This window comes from Sebastes fasciatus, chromosome 14 (assembly GCF_043250625.1).
Source record: "Sebastes fasciatus isolate fSebFas1 chromosome 14, fSebFas1.pri, whole genome shotgun sequence".
In the NCBI taxonomy this organism is placed as follows: domain Eukaryota; kingdom Metazoa; phylum Chordata; class Actinopteri; order Perciformes; family Sebastidae; genus Sebastes; species Sebastes fasciatus.
The window spans coordinates 7,710,552-7,725,226 of record NC_133808.1 but is presented as its reverse complement, the minus strand read 5'-3'; the positions used below and the strand labels follow the sequence as shown (position 1 = coordinate 7,725,226).

At 40.7% G+C, this 14,675-nt stretch overlaps 1 protein-coding gene across 4 annotated transcripts in view; it reads right to left on the bottom strand.

The window, feature by feature from the left end:
• Positions 1 to 1,277: 1,277 nt before the first annotated feature.
• Positions 1,278 to 14,675, bottom strand: part of gpr39 (G protein-coupled receptor 39) — a 35,377-nt gene continuing 21,979 nt past the window's right edge. The window contains exons 2-3 of one of the 4 annotated variants that reach the window (XR_012597090.1): positions 1,986 to 3,067; positions 1,278 to 1,656 (exon numbers count right to left, since the gene is read on the bottom strand). Coding sequence is in view for 1 of the 4 variants with exons in the window: in XM_074658431.1 (XP_074514532.1) it covers positions 2,571 to 3,067 (497 nt within the window). In the remaining 3 variants the exon portion in view is untranslated. Of the gene's footprint in view, positions 3,068 to 14,675 lie in introns of all 4 variants that reach the window. The other 3 variants (XR_012597089.1, XR_012597091.1, XM_074658431.1) reach the window with 3 other exon arrangements.

The following is a 14,675-nucleotide window of genomic DNA, read 5'->3' as shown; positions in this document are numbered from 1 at the left end:
GTAACAACTAATGCTGTCTGCTCACAAATATTGTACATAGAGCTACAAGAGCATGTTGAAATATACAAACTTTTATAAAACTACTCACCACATATTCATTGCATCTTTAATGGCTGAAATTAGAACCGTTTGCGTTGAGGTGGAGCGGCAGTAGTGCAGTGAGCGTGTGGTACGATGAGCGTTGGTGACTGTTGATGGACGCAGACAACTATTTTAGAAAGAATTCTGAAGTTATCCATTAAGATATGCTAGTTTTCTATGATCAGGGAAGCCGTTGTATGGTCAGGCAGCATACCCTGACAGAGATTGTTTCAGAGCCAAATAAATTATGACAAGACGTAATGTGATGTGCAAGAAGTTGTTGTTGTCCATCAAAATGTAATATTCAGTTGCTTTAGCAGTGGTTGAGTGGTTGGTTTGAACGTGACCTGAACTTTAAAGGTACCCTGTGGAGTTATGTGTGTTTGTGTCCTTGAGGTCTAACAAACATGTTGAATACATTTGTAATTTATTCATTAATTTATTGATATACTTACTTATTTATAAGTGTGAATGCAATCGCCAGAAGTAAAAATGTACGGCTATAAACAAACTACACCACTGTCGAATGAGCGCGAGTATACCCAACGAGACTGTAAAGGAGAAAGAGTCAGCGTCATGATGTTTAGTAGTCTCATTTAGCCATTTGTTAGCAACTGCCTTTATTAAGGCACATAATAGCTTCATCTAACTAAAAACCCATTCAAAAAAACCATTGTCTTCCAGATGAGGGAACCGGAGGTGCTCAAATACTAACTAATTTCTGCATTTTAGGACTCATTCCTGGTGCACTGTATTGGACACACTGTCCTCCCAAGAAAAACAGCAGCATCAGTCGTTTCAGCATGTGACCCCAAAACAACACATGTTTACGAATAAAGTGGCAGCACCCTCTCGCAACCGTAGGAATTATGACGCGAGCAAACAAGAAAGTAAGGTGACGTGATACGGCACCAAAACATCGGACTTTAACAGGAGATTGCTGTTCCTTTCCCATTTTTCTAGCGAGAAACGTTGATTTCCTAACCTTAACCACATGTTTATTACTTTAACCATGATGACAAACAGGTTTATTTTTATAACAATGATTTCAAACAGTTTTGGAAGGCACAAATGATGTCCTGTTTCTACAGGCTATGTTGAGGGAATGGACAAACAACGTATTAGTCTAATATAGAGAACTTATTGTCATACTGTCACTCTTAAGTGTCTAATAAATTAACTCTCCAACAACATCATGCAGGATACAACTACAACTTTATTTTTTATGTAAGTCAATATATCAACCTCATGTACATGGGGGCATTTACATCATTGGGACATCTGATTGGTTGGAATCCGGTTTGCATGTTCTCCCCGTGTTAGGGTGTGTTTTCTCAGAGTTCAGAGTTGTTTTCTCGTAGGTGTGAATGTGAGCGTGAATGGTTGTCTGTCTCTATATGTCAGCCCCTGATAGTCTGGCAACCTGTCCAGGGTGTACCCCGCCTTCGCCCAATGTCAGCTCGGTTCCAGCACCCCCGCGACCACGAATGGGATAAGCGGTTACAGATAATGGATGGATGGACCACTAACACCGTGTCCTAACTGGATGCGAGCGTGCCACTGTTGCGCCGCTGTCTCTTTTGTGCTGTGTTTGTGTTTTGTTTTAACCATTAGTGAGGTGGCTGTTATATGTCTTGACACCAGGTAACTGAAATCACTTTTCTCTGGTGGATGCTACGCATATAACTGTGAGCATCCATGCTTGTGCACAAAGTGGCAATAATCAAGTTAATATCCTAATTTACATCCAGGACAATCGACCTGGTTTACTCCCACTGTCACACCGATGGGTCATTTCATCTTTCATTTAAACTAATCAGTCGTTTCTCGTCCATGTTGCTGCGCTCTCAACGCAAGCGAAAGAAAAATAGGAACAAGGCATCTGAAAAAAGCTCAGCTCAAACGTGTGCCACGCTGTGCATCGCCACGTTGCCAGTTAGGGCACTCCAATAGAAAAAAATGTAATCAAGCTGTTGTTTGTTGCTGACGCTCGCTCGCGTCGCATCCAATTAGAACACGGTGTAAGCCAAAATCTTTCCAGGGGGCTTGTTGCACATTTGCAATTCAGCCCTCTGCAGTCAACAGGAAAGTATAATGTGTCACTCACGTGCTTATGAGTTTACATATGTGATGCAAACATTGCAAGGATCCACACACCAAAACAGTGCTCTATAGCACCACTAGTGGTCAAAAACTCTGCTGGGTACCTTTAACTTTAACTGTGAGGTCTTCATGCTTAACTGAATATTTCAGCTTCAGCAGAAATGAACAATCATTTTCTGACTTGATAACAATTTCACACTTGAGGAGTCCCGTGAACTTGCAATTGTGCCAAATTGTCAGCTGAGCGTGATCTGTTAACGAAATTCTTGATTGATTTGACACTTTGTACTGTGTTTACTGTGTATAAGGAATATCTCTATATTTGTTTCCGATGGCACAGAGTTTGTTTTTACTGTTCACTGTGTTGCATTAAATTGTACAGCACATTATATTTCAGTCTCTGATGGTACATCTTTTATTTTGAGAATTGAATGAGACTCTTCAGTCAGGCTGAGAGAAGTGTGAGTATCTGAAGCCACTCCTGAGTCACTTTGACTTTGAAAGGTTGTAAAGGTGGGAGACGTTTTCTCTTGCGCGAGGGTGGGGCGGTTCGCCCTGGTGCGACGAAACGACTTCAGCAGGGGCTGGAAGGAGCGCGCAGAGGCAGCGTTGGAGCGCCGCACGTTGCGCTTGTTGATGTGTTCGATGGTGAGGCGGCACCGCAGCACCTGGAGAAAAACCTCCCTGAACTGTCTGGAGGACAGGTTGTAGAGGAACGGGTTGAGGACGGAGCTGAGGTAAAAGAAGGTGTCGGCCACAGGGTGGAGAGTGACGTAGCTCTGGAAGTAGGAAGTAGTCCAGCGGGACTTGGGCACGGCAGCCACCATAAGACGACGAATCTGGTTGGGAAGCCAGCACACCATCAAGGATCCCACGATGAGACCTGAGGAAAAGTCAGAAACACAAAAGATGAAAAGAGAGAAGGGAACACTTACAGAAAAGGAAAGACATGAAAAAATATGAAATTGAAGGAAGAGTGGGATATTTTGGGAAATACTCTTATTTGCTTTCTTTCTGAGAAAATTGATACCACTCTCTCACGTCTGAACACTAAATATAAAACTAGAGCAGGACATGAAATGCTTAGCATAAAGACTGGAAACGGGACAACAGCTGGCCTGGCTCTGTCCAAAGGTAACAAAATCTACCTACCAATACCTCTAAAGCTGACAGATTAACAGGTTATATCTTATTTTTTCAAAAACAACAAGTTGTTTTAGGGTGGGTTAGGCCTATGTGCCGGACTAATTCGTTACTGGGTGTAGTGACTTTCTCACCGGCGGGAGCACCATAACAGCCTAATGATCATCATCAATGTTGAAGAATTATTTAAATTGAAATAATAGGCACCAGGAGACCAGGTAATACAAGATACACATATTTGGTTGAAATAATGAAATTAATTATAGTGCCCCCATCTCCCTGTGGTTTGCGCCTGGCTGCCCTGAAGCCTGACGGTCAATGCTGCCGCAACAATTTCTGAAAGAATGGCCCCAAGAAGGCATCAGGAGTTGGGGCAGAGAAGAATGCGGGATGACGCTCATGCATTGCTTGCAGGTATGTTTAAAAATGATAATTCTTAAAATACTGGAAAATTTGCTCAAACCATGTAGCCAATGCAAAACATTAACGGTAGGAAAAACCTGGGTCTAGCTAGCCAACGTTAATGTTTGTTTGTTATTGCAGCAGTAGTAGAGTTTTGAATGGGTTTTTATTTTCATGCCTGAAATAAGGTCTGTGGTTAACACAAGCTGAAGAGATTTTAACGTTTTCTTCTACGACATAAAATACATCAGTAAATACCCCACTCGTGAATTTTGAAGCCTTGTGTCTTAAAAAAGGCAGTTGCTAACAAGTGTCTAAATGAGACTTGAATGTCATCACGCCGACTCGTCCGCCTATACAGCCTCGTAGTGTATACTCGCGCTCATGCTACCGTGGTGTAGTTCGTTTATAGCCTAACGTTAGCTTTTTACTTTTGGCGATTGCATTCACACTTCATAAATGATAGAAGTGGTGTTCATTTGTGGAGATTATCTTGCTGAACAAAACGTGTAAGTATCATAAACGTGTTTGCTACAGAGCTTATTTTCGGCAATAATCCAAAACCCAATGGAAAAATCCCATTGGCTTTTTGTCGAGGGAACCAGGGCAAAACTAAATTCCTGGTTGGCCTACAAAAATACGTCATCCCTGGAGCACTCTATTAGAGCGGTTTATCTGTGGACATATTGTTGCTGAATGCAATTGCACATTTGGTTATCTGATTTTTCTAATTTTTCTCATAGTATTCAGAAGACAATTCAAAAGTTGTTTTTTCATAAAAAATGTTTTTATATGTATAGCAAAGTAATTATGCTTAGAGCACCCAAATGGAGAGCAGCGGCCCTGAGTCTTAGCTGTCACCGAGAGTTACCGGGCAACCATCGGACACTTTACTTTTGAATAGAGCTGGGCTAGCTGTAAAACAACTTGTTGCTTTTGTAATTACATATTTTTGCAGTCTTTATTCTAAGCTAAACTAACACCTTCATATTTAGCATGAGTAAACATTAGTGTGGTATCAATCTTCTCATTTAAGTCTCGGCAAGTAACCGAATATTTCTTTTTAATTAAATTTAAATAATAATTTTAATTTAAATTTCCCAAAATATTCCTGTAAGAAAATAATACAAGAAAAAACAAGATTTTACTGGGAGGGTTACGGTTGCTAGTTGTCTCTCAAAAATATACTCAGCAAGCAGGTAGGAGTTCATGACCTGTTCTCACCTGCAGCCCGTTCAGGGTTTAGTGAGTCAATGTGAACAAAACTTGTGGGAGTAGAGCTGCAGTTTGAGGACTGACCCATTGCAAAATTACACAGTAGAAACAAATCACCGGCACTCACAGATAAAGAGTCTTTTTTAGTTTATTTTGGGCAAACAAACGAACGCGTTTCAGCTATAAGCCGTCATCAGCGGAAAAGCATTTGTTTGTTTGCCCAAAATAAACTAAAGACTCTTTATCTTTGAGTGCCGGTGATTTGTTTCTTCTGTTCTTACCACTACCTGGCACCCGGTACTGTTCAAGATTTCGAGATGTGCTCTGTGTCATTTTCTAAAACTACACAGTAGCCTACTGCTTCTGCCTATTTCTAACAGGACTGCAGATGCTCCAAAAAATGACCAAAAGTTACCCATGCATGCACGTGCGCCTTTGAATGCGACACGCATTGTTTGCCACTGATTCACTAAAGTGAAACCCAGTTCGTTGACCTCCAGGACAGAGGACGGCATCTCTGACTGCTAAACTGGCCCGCTGACTTATCTCATCTGTCATGTCTGAGTCATGTGCTTACTCTTTGGAAGGACTAACACATCCTCATCCTCTAATCTGATGTTTATCCGTTTCCCCTGCAGTGTTTTTAATGGGGATTACGCTGTGACCACACAACATTTTAACATTTACAACATGATCTGGCTTGAGACATCACTTCCTGCTGGAGAACACAGATAATCAACACATTTATTTATAATTTGTCGTCCAAGACTGCTGAGGGAATTGTTATTATCCCAGTGTCATTTGAGGAAAAAACCTAATGTGAAGAGCTCTCTACACAGAGGCAAATGTAGGTTGTAAAATCCCTCTTCATGTTTGTTTCATGTTGGCAAACAAACATGGCATTAAACATACTGTAATCAATTTACTTATATTTTTTCAAAGGTGCCAAATGTCAAATTCAGAGCATATGTATTGCCTCAACGTGGCTCTCAACATGGCGACAACTGAGCCAGCGGCTCACAGCTGATGGTGCTAACAGCCCTAACAGTGCCCGAGGGGGAATCGGAGGGTTGGCACTACGTTTCCCTGGCGATGCAGTGGCTCGGGACGGCATCATCAGCTGTAACCGTTGTATGAGAGCAGTGCAGAGCAGCAGCTGTGAGCTAGCCAGTGGGACACGCTCACATGCACTAAAAGGCACTTACAATTAACCCGATAATGGAAATTCACCCCGATTTGTGTGTTTTTCATTATGATCCATGATAAAAAATAACCATAAATTTGAAACTGGTTGCTCCTACTGCTGAACCTACTTCAATCTGTCAGGGGAACGGGAAGAAGGACGCAATTGCGGACCAAGGGAATCTTGAAGTTAATCCCGAAGGTTTACCACTAAAATCGCAAGCGATTTTGAGGGAAAGGGGAAACGCCAAATGAAAACAGGCCTAAAAGGAAGGCTTCCTACACTCAATATATCTTGAAAAGACTAAAACACCCCTGCCGAGCAGCCGACTGCAACATAAAGGAAACAAAAGAACCAGCGAAGGCAGGCCACACAGACCTAACCCACTCTAAGAGACTCCAGCTCTGAGAGGAGGCTAAGTGGTGAGTGAATCCCACAGATAGGTTCGGGTGGTACTTTTGCAGATTCACACACCCCTATACAGACAGAGCAAAAACAGGACAGCACTCTCACTACCTCTGACAAAGAGACAATGAGTCAGCACCTGAGCACTGAAACCAGGAGTAGATATAGGCTTCAGCACCTGATCATCAACATCAGGGACAATTAGGCTCCACAGCTGCCTCTCCTCAGAGATAATTAACCCAACCAGCCTGCTGAGTGGCAACTGACCCCCACAAAATCAGCATACAACTCTGCAGCTCTACTTAACTGTTAGCTTCTTTTTTTAGCCCCTTTAAGCTAATTGTTTTGGTTTGATATCTGAGACACAGACCGGGACTTGCGCGTGGTTAGGGAACAAAAGCACTTTGCTTAAAGTTAGTGGAAGATTGTGGTTTTAATTAAATGTTAATAAAATAAACACCTTGGGTCTTGTGTCAAGTCACTGTTGACTTTTCAATATGCAACCAAGAGTAAACATAACCACCTCCTTCTGTCTTGACAATGATTTATAGAGAAAAGCAGCAAATTCTTACATGAAAAAAACTAAAGCTAAAACCAGCAAAAGGTTTTTTTCAGTTTTGTTTGAAAAGTGATTTAAATAACTGATTATCAGAAATGTTGCTGATTAATTTTTGGCTGCTTGGCTACATGCTAGATCGACTAATTGTTTCCACTCTAATTTGAAATTGCAAATAGGCCTATTGGTAATATGCACCACAATGGGCCCTGGGCATCCGCTTCGATTGATATTAGTGGTTATCAGCCTCATAGAATTGAGTTAAATGGGGCCAACTACACCTGCTGGTAGGTTAAGAAGGCCTTTATCATCTATTCACATGATCCATTCACATTGATATCCGATACGAATACAAGAAGAAGATGCCGACCTCTAGTGGTTGTAGTGATTATGGCAGGAGCAAACGAGAAAGTTGAGCGACATAGTATAAAAAGCGCGAAGTCCACATAGGGAAGAGGTCAGGGTGGATGGATGGGTCAAACAAACTCAGAACTTTCAACAAACCTACTTGTTTTAAATACTTATTTAAACCCAAAGTAGTTTTATTGCCTAAACCTAATGTTGTTTTGTTTCAATTCACCACGTTAAGTTTCACTTTCACAACGTGGAAGGTGGAGTTTACCCTTCTGAAGCATTAGAATGGTGGTGATAACGCCCCTTCAATCGGCTGATAACATTCAGAATGGGTGCCATGGGGTACACTATGTGGGCAGTTGACGTAAATTTGCCATATCCTTCCATCCTTATAAATGACCAGCTGTCCAAATAAAGATAGTGTCACTATCACACACTCCACTGATCTAGTTTCAATCAACTTCGAGGGATGATGCATGTTGGCAGTTAGTTCTGGCGTACAAAGCACAAACTTTAAATAGGCCACTAAAATGTCACTGAGAGGGATGATGCAGCTTGTTACTGATTAGCCAACAAGGCCGTCTTTATTATTGGTGGTCTTACTCCGATCGAAGCAACACATCATGTATGAAATGGCAGTATCTTTCTTTAAGATGGATTTCTTTTTTTTTCTCGGTTTAGTTCTACCTGTCTCGTCGGCTCATTGATCACAGTCCAGGCGTTCATCTGGAAAATTGCCACTGAGTCAGCACAGATCAGTAACGCCCCCGCAAAGAGGAGCGTATGCAGCTGAAGTTGTGAAAGTGTGTGTGTGTGTGTGTGTGTGTGTGAGAGTCTCCACTCTTGGGTATGTGTGAAGCACTCAATGTTGTTGATAAATCTCTACTATTATTATTATAATTCCACTCTTGTCATGCTGAATATGCCTTCCTCAAAACTGCAGTCTAAAAGCTGACGGTCTCATCAGTGGTGTCCCCAAGCACTCTGACACACACACACACAGACTTACTGTCTCCCCACCATGGGCAGAATGTAACTGTCTGCTAATTAGAACGCAATTAAACCAGATTATTGGAACAATTAATTGTCTGTCTTTGGTGTAATTGGAGTGTGTGATAGAGCTTCTTAGTTCCACGGTGCAGTACAGAGTGGGGGAGAACAGGGTGAGTAGAGCCACTGTTTCAAGTAGACATAATTTACATTGATAACATGTACTGAGAAGAGAAAACAGACTGATTATGACACCAAGTGTAATGGAATGAATATGCAACAGCACAAGCTAAAATGATCACTCTATAAACTTTGCAGCTGTTGCTGCTCCGACTCCTTCCCTTGACTCTTTTGGAAGCCGGCTGTCTGCTCCAGAAATCGAGCGTAGCGTTAGTTCATGCAGGCCATGATGTCAAGCTCTGCTCATACGATGGCGATCAGCTGATAACAGCTGATCTTAAGCCAGCCCAATCAGCTGATGCATCAGCTGACAGATCAGCTGATTCCTCTCTATGCATTCATTGGTCAATTTCATACAGGGCACCTTATTTAAGCTGCTTCAGCCGGCCTACCGTTGCTGCTTCCGCTACAAGCTGCTCGCAACCCACCTCCACCCCACCACCTCCTTTTAATACTGTTTCTAGGGCTGGGCGGTATGGCCCAGGATAATATCGCGATATTTTAGGCTATATCGCAATATTTTCAAATATCCTCTAAGCACTTCATAAATGCTCAATTTAACCCTTTGATGCATACAATCACACCAATATTATGATCTTGTAGTCCCTGCAGTATATGTCTGCATTAAAATCTCTGTTGATATTCATTAGTGGTTCTTTGGAACAAATTTAATCTTTCATACAAAAAGGGTTGGCTTGGAAACATTACATGACAATTTGTGTTCGATGTTCGCGATGTAGTCGTTTTCTGTACCGCAGGGGGACAAGCCGTGATACATCGACTATATTCGATGTGTCGCCCACCCCTAACTGTTTATGACTTAATCAATGTCAATTCTGTTGTCATTGATCCCGGCTCTGTTCTGCACCCAGGGGGGTCTTTGCTGCTGCTCTCCCTGCCTTTGGCTTTCCATGTGTGCACAAATGAAGGGCAAGGAGGAGAGCTCTCCTTGCCTCATGCTACCACGTAGGCTCGTGGATCCACGTATGCGCGTGGATGGGCAGGGAGGTCCCAGAGCAGAGCCATACCGCCAAATATAATGTATATATTACTGCAATGTAATAGTGTCTTTGACTAAAGTGGTCCTGACTGAAATACCACCTGCATTTTCAGCAGGGCTTTTGTGAATGCAAAATTTCTTTCATAACACAGGGAGGAACTTTTCAAATAGAGGGCATTACCGCATCATTGATGCCCTTCAGTTCAGTGATTGGAAACGGCTCCGTAGATTTAAACTGAATAATCAAGAGAAGGGGAAATATTTCCTCCAGTGTTTATAGATACCGCCTGTCTTAAGACGGAATCTGTTCGTAGCTAAGACCGTCTTGATTGCGTATTGATTCAAAGCATATGTCAAATCTATAACATTATCAAAATGAAAAGTGTTAATGAAAGAGAAGAAGAGCTTGTGATGAAATCATGACAATTTGCATGATAAGGGGTAACATTAAGGAATGAGCTTCTTCACTTGCTTGCTGCATGATTATGCAACTGATTTCACCCTCAGAAGCTGTTCATTTCAGTCTGCATCAGAACAGGATTTACTGTAATATGAAATATAAGCTACTTATTACCCCTCTCAATACAAAGAAAGATTGTAGCTTATGTATATGCAGTTTCCATCACTGAATAGAATATATTACCTAAATTATCACTGTAATCTATCATTTAGACTTGAATGAAACCGGAGCAGAGACAAAAAAGACACCGGAGGACACAGCAGCAAATTATTTTTTTCAAGATTACCTGTCTCATGCACTACTGTCAGGATATAACCGTTTTATAAACATTACTTTTTTAAAATCATATTTGCTCCAATCCAATTCAATATTTATATAAGGATTATATATAATGATAATGAGATGGGCATGTCCATGTATATGCATGCAGAACAATGATTGGTTCAGAGTTTCTGTGAGTGTGTGTGTGTGATCAGTGGAGCAATCAAGAGGACTGTAGCTAGCTATAGCTTAGCTGTAAACATTGGTGACTTTAGGCTGGCCCACACATAATGATATGTTATGATAAATCAATAACAGTTTTGTTCCTATAGTGTGTGGAGAGCAACAATTTGGCCAAAACAGCTAATCACACACTAACAGATTCATTCATCAACAACAAGAGTCCCAACTCTAAAAACTGTGAATCTCGCAAAATGTCTCGCAGTCAAACGTGACTTTAGTGTAAACAAAAACAGCGGGCAACAGGCAGGAAGAATTAGCGATGTTAGTTTTTGCACTACTTTGTACTGAAAAATCAGGAAGAAAAAAGAAAGAAATATAGATGAAGTCATGGAGACACATTAAATAATCACTTGTGTTGTTGCCACAAATCAACAAGTTTTGTGCCACTGAGCAACTCTCATAAAAATTAATGGGAGCCCGCCTACAATGCTGTATCCAGTTCTCTTTATACATCCATGCAGTTTGTACTTGTGTGATATAATGCCCCTTTTTCATAATGTGATAATAAACTAAACTATGCTGTTTGCGTTAGCTTGCCAGCTACCAGTGTGTCAGTTAAACTAACGAGCCACACAATCCTCCACTAATTGCTCCACACACACACACACACACACATCCCATTACCATATAAGCATTAGGACACTGTGAAATGATGGGGATAACGGGAAGTATTGCATGGGGAAAATACACAGTAGCCTGGATTAATGATTAAATGTGAGTCAAGACAAAAACAAACTAGCCACACATTAATACAAAGCACCTCTGTGCCGGTGTAGGTAATGAAAATAAAAGAGAAACTCTATGTCATGCAGAACACTGAGATGAGTAATCTAGCAGCCATCTTATTGATCTGGTTAGATTTTCTCCTCAGACATTGGATGAAGTTGTTCTGAAAGTCTGCCCTGTGGATAATAAGCAACCTGTGATGAAGGCAAACATTATCAAAGCCTGTGACAGCGAGTACAAATATCCCTTGAACCCACACACACTATCAGAAGAGAGTAGACAGAAGCACCGTGGATGATTTACACCCACAGAGAGTATAAAGGAGCTTTTTGTAGATTGGAATTTTGGCATGTCGATTGTATTGTAATGAGTTTTTGAGTTGGATGGGTTTAACTCGCAGGCCAGCTCAGACCAATCACAGAAACACATCCTTAATTTCAAATAGTCCAACACTGTTTGATAATTCTTTTACATTTTCTGGCATAACTTGTGCTGTCCTTCATGGCAAACACCCATGGAGATTAAATAAAACTATGAAGACTGATGGCAAGAAAAAGTCAATTAAGGTTTCTTCCTGCTATTAACAACTGCGTTGGATTCATTACAGCTTATTCACAAAAGCCTCTTAGACTGGGAAAATCTACAGTCATTTATGAGTCTGTCAGGCACAAATAGAGCCACTGCAAACAGAGAAGTGGCTGTTGGTAATGAAGGGCTGAGTGAGAACAAATTAATTTGAAGCCTAACAGAAGATCCTCAGTCATTAAAGCACTTGAATAACTTGAGTAAATCACTGAGGATTAGTATTCATAATGGTAAAGTAATCTAATAATGTTAGAGGAGATTTTGTCATGGAGACGTGGGTGCCTGTTGATAGATAATCCTGCTCTGGAGATGCTCTAGTTTGTTATTTTGGACAGGGGGCTGTTGAATATGCACAGATGTTCTTGAGCACAGCTGTCGTCTAATTCTAATGCACATCGTTTTCTTCACATATTTACTTGCTGAACATTTTAATAATGTTAGTGTGTTGATTTAGTTTCATTGACTACATTTACATGCACACTAATATCCCACTATTATTCCAAATGTGACAATATTCTGAAGGGTCATGTAAACAGCATATTCCATTTGGATATTCTGAATTAGGCCTTATTCCGAATGGAGCATTTACCTATTAAGACATCTGGGATATGTCGATATTATTCAGGTTTTAGGAGCATTCTTTGGACGTGTATACGGCTCATTCAGAATATGCATCTCAATTGGGGTTTTTACGGCAGTTTGCGACACACGGCCTCTAGCGTGTTTACGTCCAGCTCTGTGCCTTGTACCCAATCCAACTAGCTGACAGTTTGCAGAGATGCATGCCCAAAAGAAAAGCCCACATTTCTGGTCGGAAGGAGAAACACACCTACTTTTACACATTATGAAAGACTTGGATATAAACAGGTTTTTAGATATATCACAACGTCGACCTTTTCAAGCAGCTGGTTGAAGGAATGAAAAGGGGAGGCTGTGTTTACACGGTCAAACAAGTCCACCACCGATTACATTAATCGGAGTATGCACGGCTGCATGTAAATGGGAATATTAGCGGGATATTCACTTTCATTAGCCATGTAAACAGCCTGTCTTTTTGGGGATAAGGGCAAAACCCGGAATATTTTGTGCATGAAGATTTAGTCAGAGTGTGTCAGTTTGTGGTTAAATGATGTTATTCGCATTACATTACAGAGTTACAATTGTCATCAAAAGCATTGCTACAACAGCTTCCTCTTCAAGTGAAGGTGCTTGTGTCACCTTGGCCAAACCTAATTCAATTCTAAGATCAGGTTGAAACTAAAGCAATATGGAAACAGAAACAAAAAAAGCCTGCACGAGTTCTACCATTGTGTTTCTTTAATGCCTGTAAAGGCTTTTGATCAAATCAGTCATGCAAACATTGTGCTGGAGGAGCACCTAAATATGAATCTAAATTAGTATTGGTTTCATTTGCTTTCAGACCATGCGGACTAGAGTTAGAGGTTTGGAAGGGTTCGGATGTCTGGTCATGTTTTACTTGTTTGGGCAGCTAAATGCTTGTAAAACATCTGGTGGTGGTGGTTTCATACTCTCATAATTGATCTTTTTATGTACGGAGATGATGTGGTCATATTTTCTGCCTGCAGAGCTAGTCTACAACATCTGTGCCCTCATTATGGTGCTGGCTCAGACACAGGATTCAATGCTGAAGAAAATGATGCAATGATAATAAGGGCTAGATATAAAGAGGACAGATATGTATGTCCAGAGTTCTACGGTGCTCTTGATGTGAGCAGTGAGGTCAAATATCTTGGTCTTGGACGACAACAGTACTTATCAACGATGTCGTAAATTATATGGTAATGATATCACACTTGTACTTTGTACTTGTACTCTCACATGAGCTGAACTTAGCCTATGTGAAGGTCTATCTGTTCGCTGTCTGCCGCTCTATACTGCTCAGATTGTGATCAATCTGCAGAGACCTACAGTCACTTACAATGATGCCATGAGGATATTGTGTGTGCCAAGATTTTATTGTGCAGCCGGTCATAAGTTCGTCAGCATAAATGTACCCACATGTCAGGCAGTGAGAAGTAATCTCATGTATAGATGGATGTGTACAGTAACAGATGGACTGGCTAATCCTGTGATGCAGGTATCATAGTTGTGTCGACTCTGGTGTAAAGATGTGTTTGGGCTGAATGTGAGGCAAATTTTTTGACTAGGTGCCAGGGTCTGAAATTAACTTTTTCCACTGCATGGCACTGTGGTAGGCAAGTCTTTTTTTGTCTGAAATTTTATCTGCCACTTTTGAAATTGATGTGCTAAATGAATAAATAAAATTGTAGTTCTGAGGTCATTCAATGTTTGATATAGTTTACACAAAAAAACATTATATGCATGGTAAATTATAGTATTGGAATTACACTGTAGCTTCTGGGAGAGCCCTATTTTTTTTGGGGTGGGAGGGTACTGTACACACTGATGTATTTTGTTATTGTCATCTATAGTGGTCATTTGCATAAAAACACAATTCAAATGATTGGGAAATTAAAAAAAAAAATTGTATTTATATATTTGCTTTGATTAAAAAAAATCTTGACATCAGTAGTTTTAATGATGTATTATAAGCTATTCAGAGTTAGTGTTTTGGGAAGTTAAACAGGCCATAATTCTCTCTCTATTACCTATTTCATATTGCAGTGAAAACATCTCCTTCAAACAACTTGATTTATTCAAGTTTCTCGCCAAAAACCTAATTTTACAAGATTACATTTGGGCACATCCTGATAAAATTAGAATGTATCTTCGCCCAATACTCATTTTTACTGAACAGAGCTTGAAT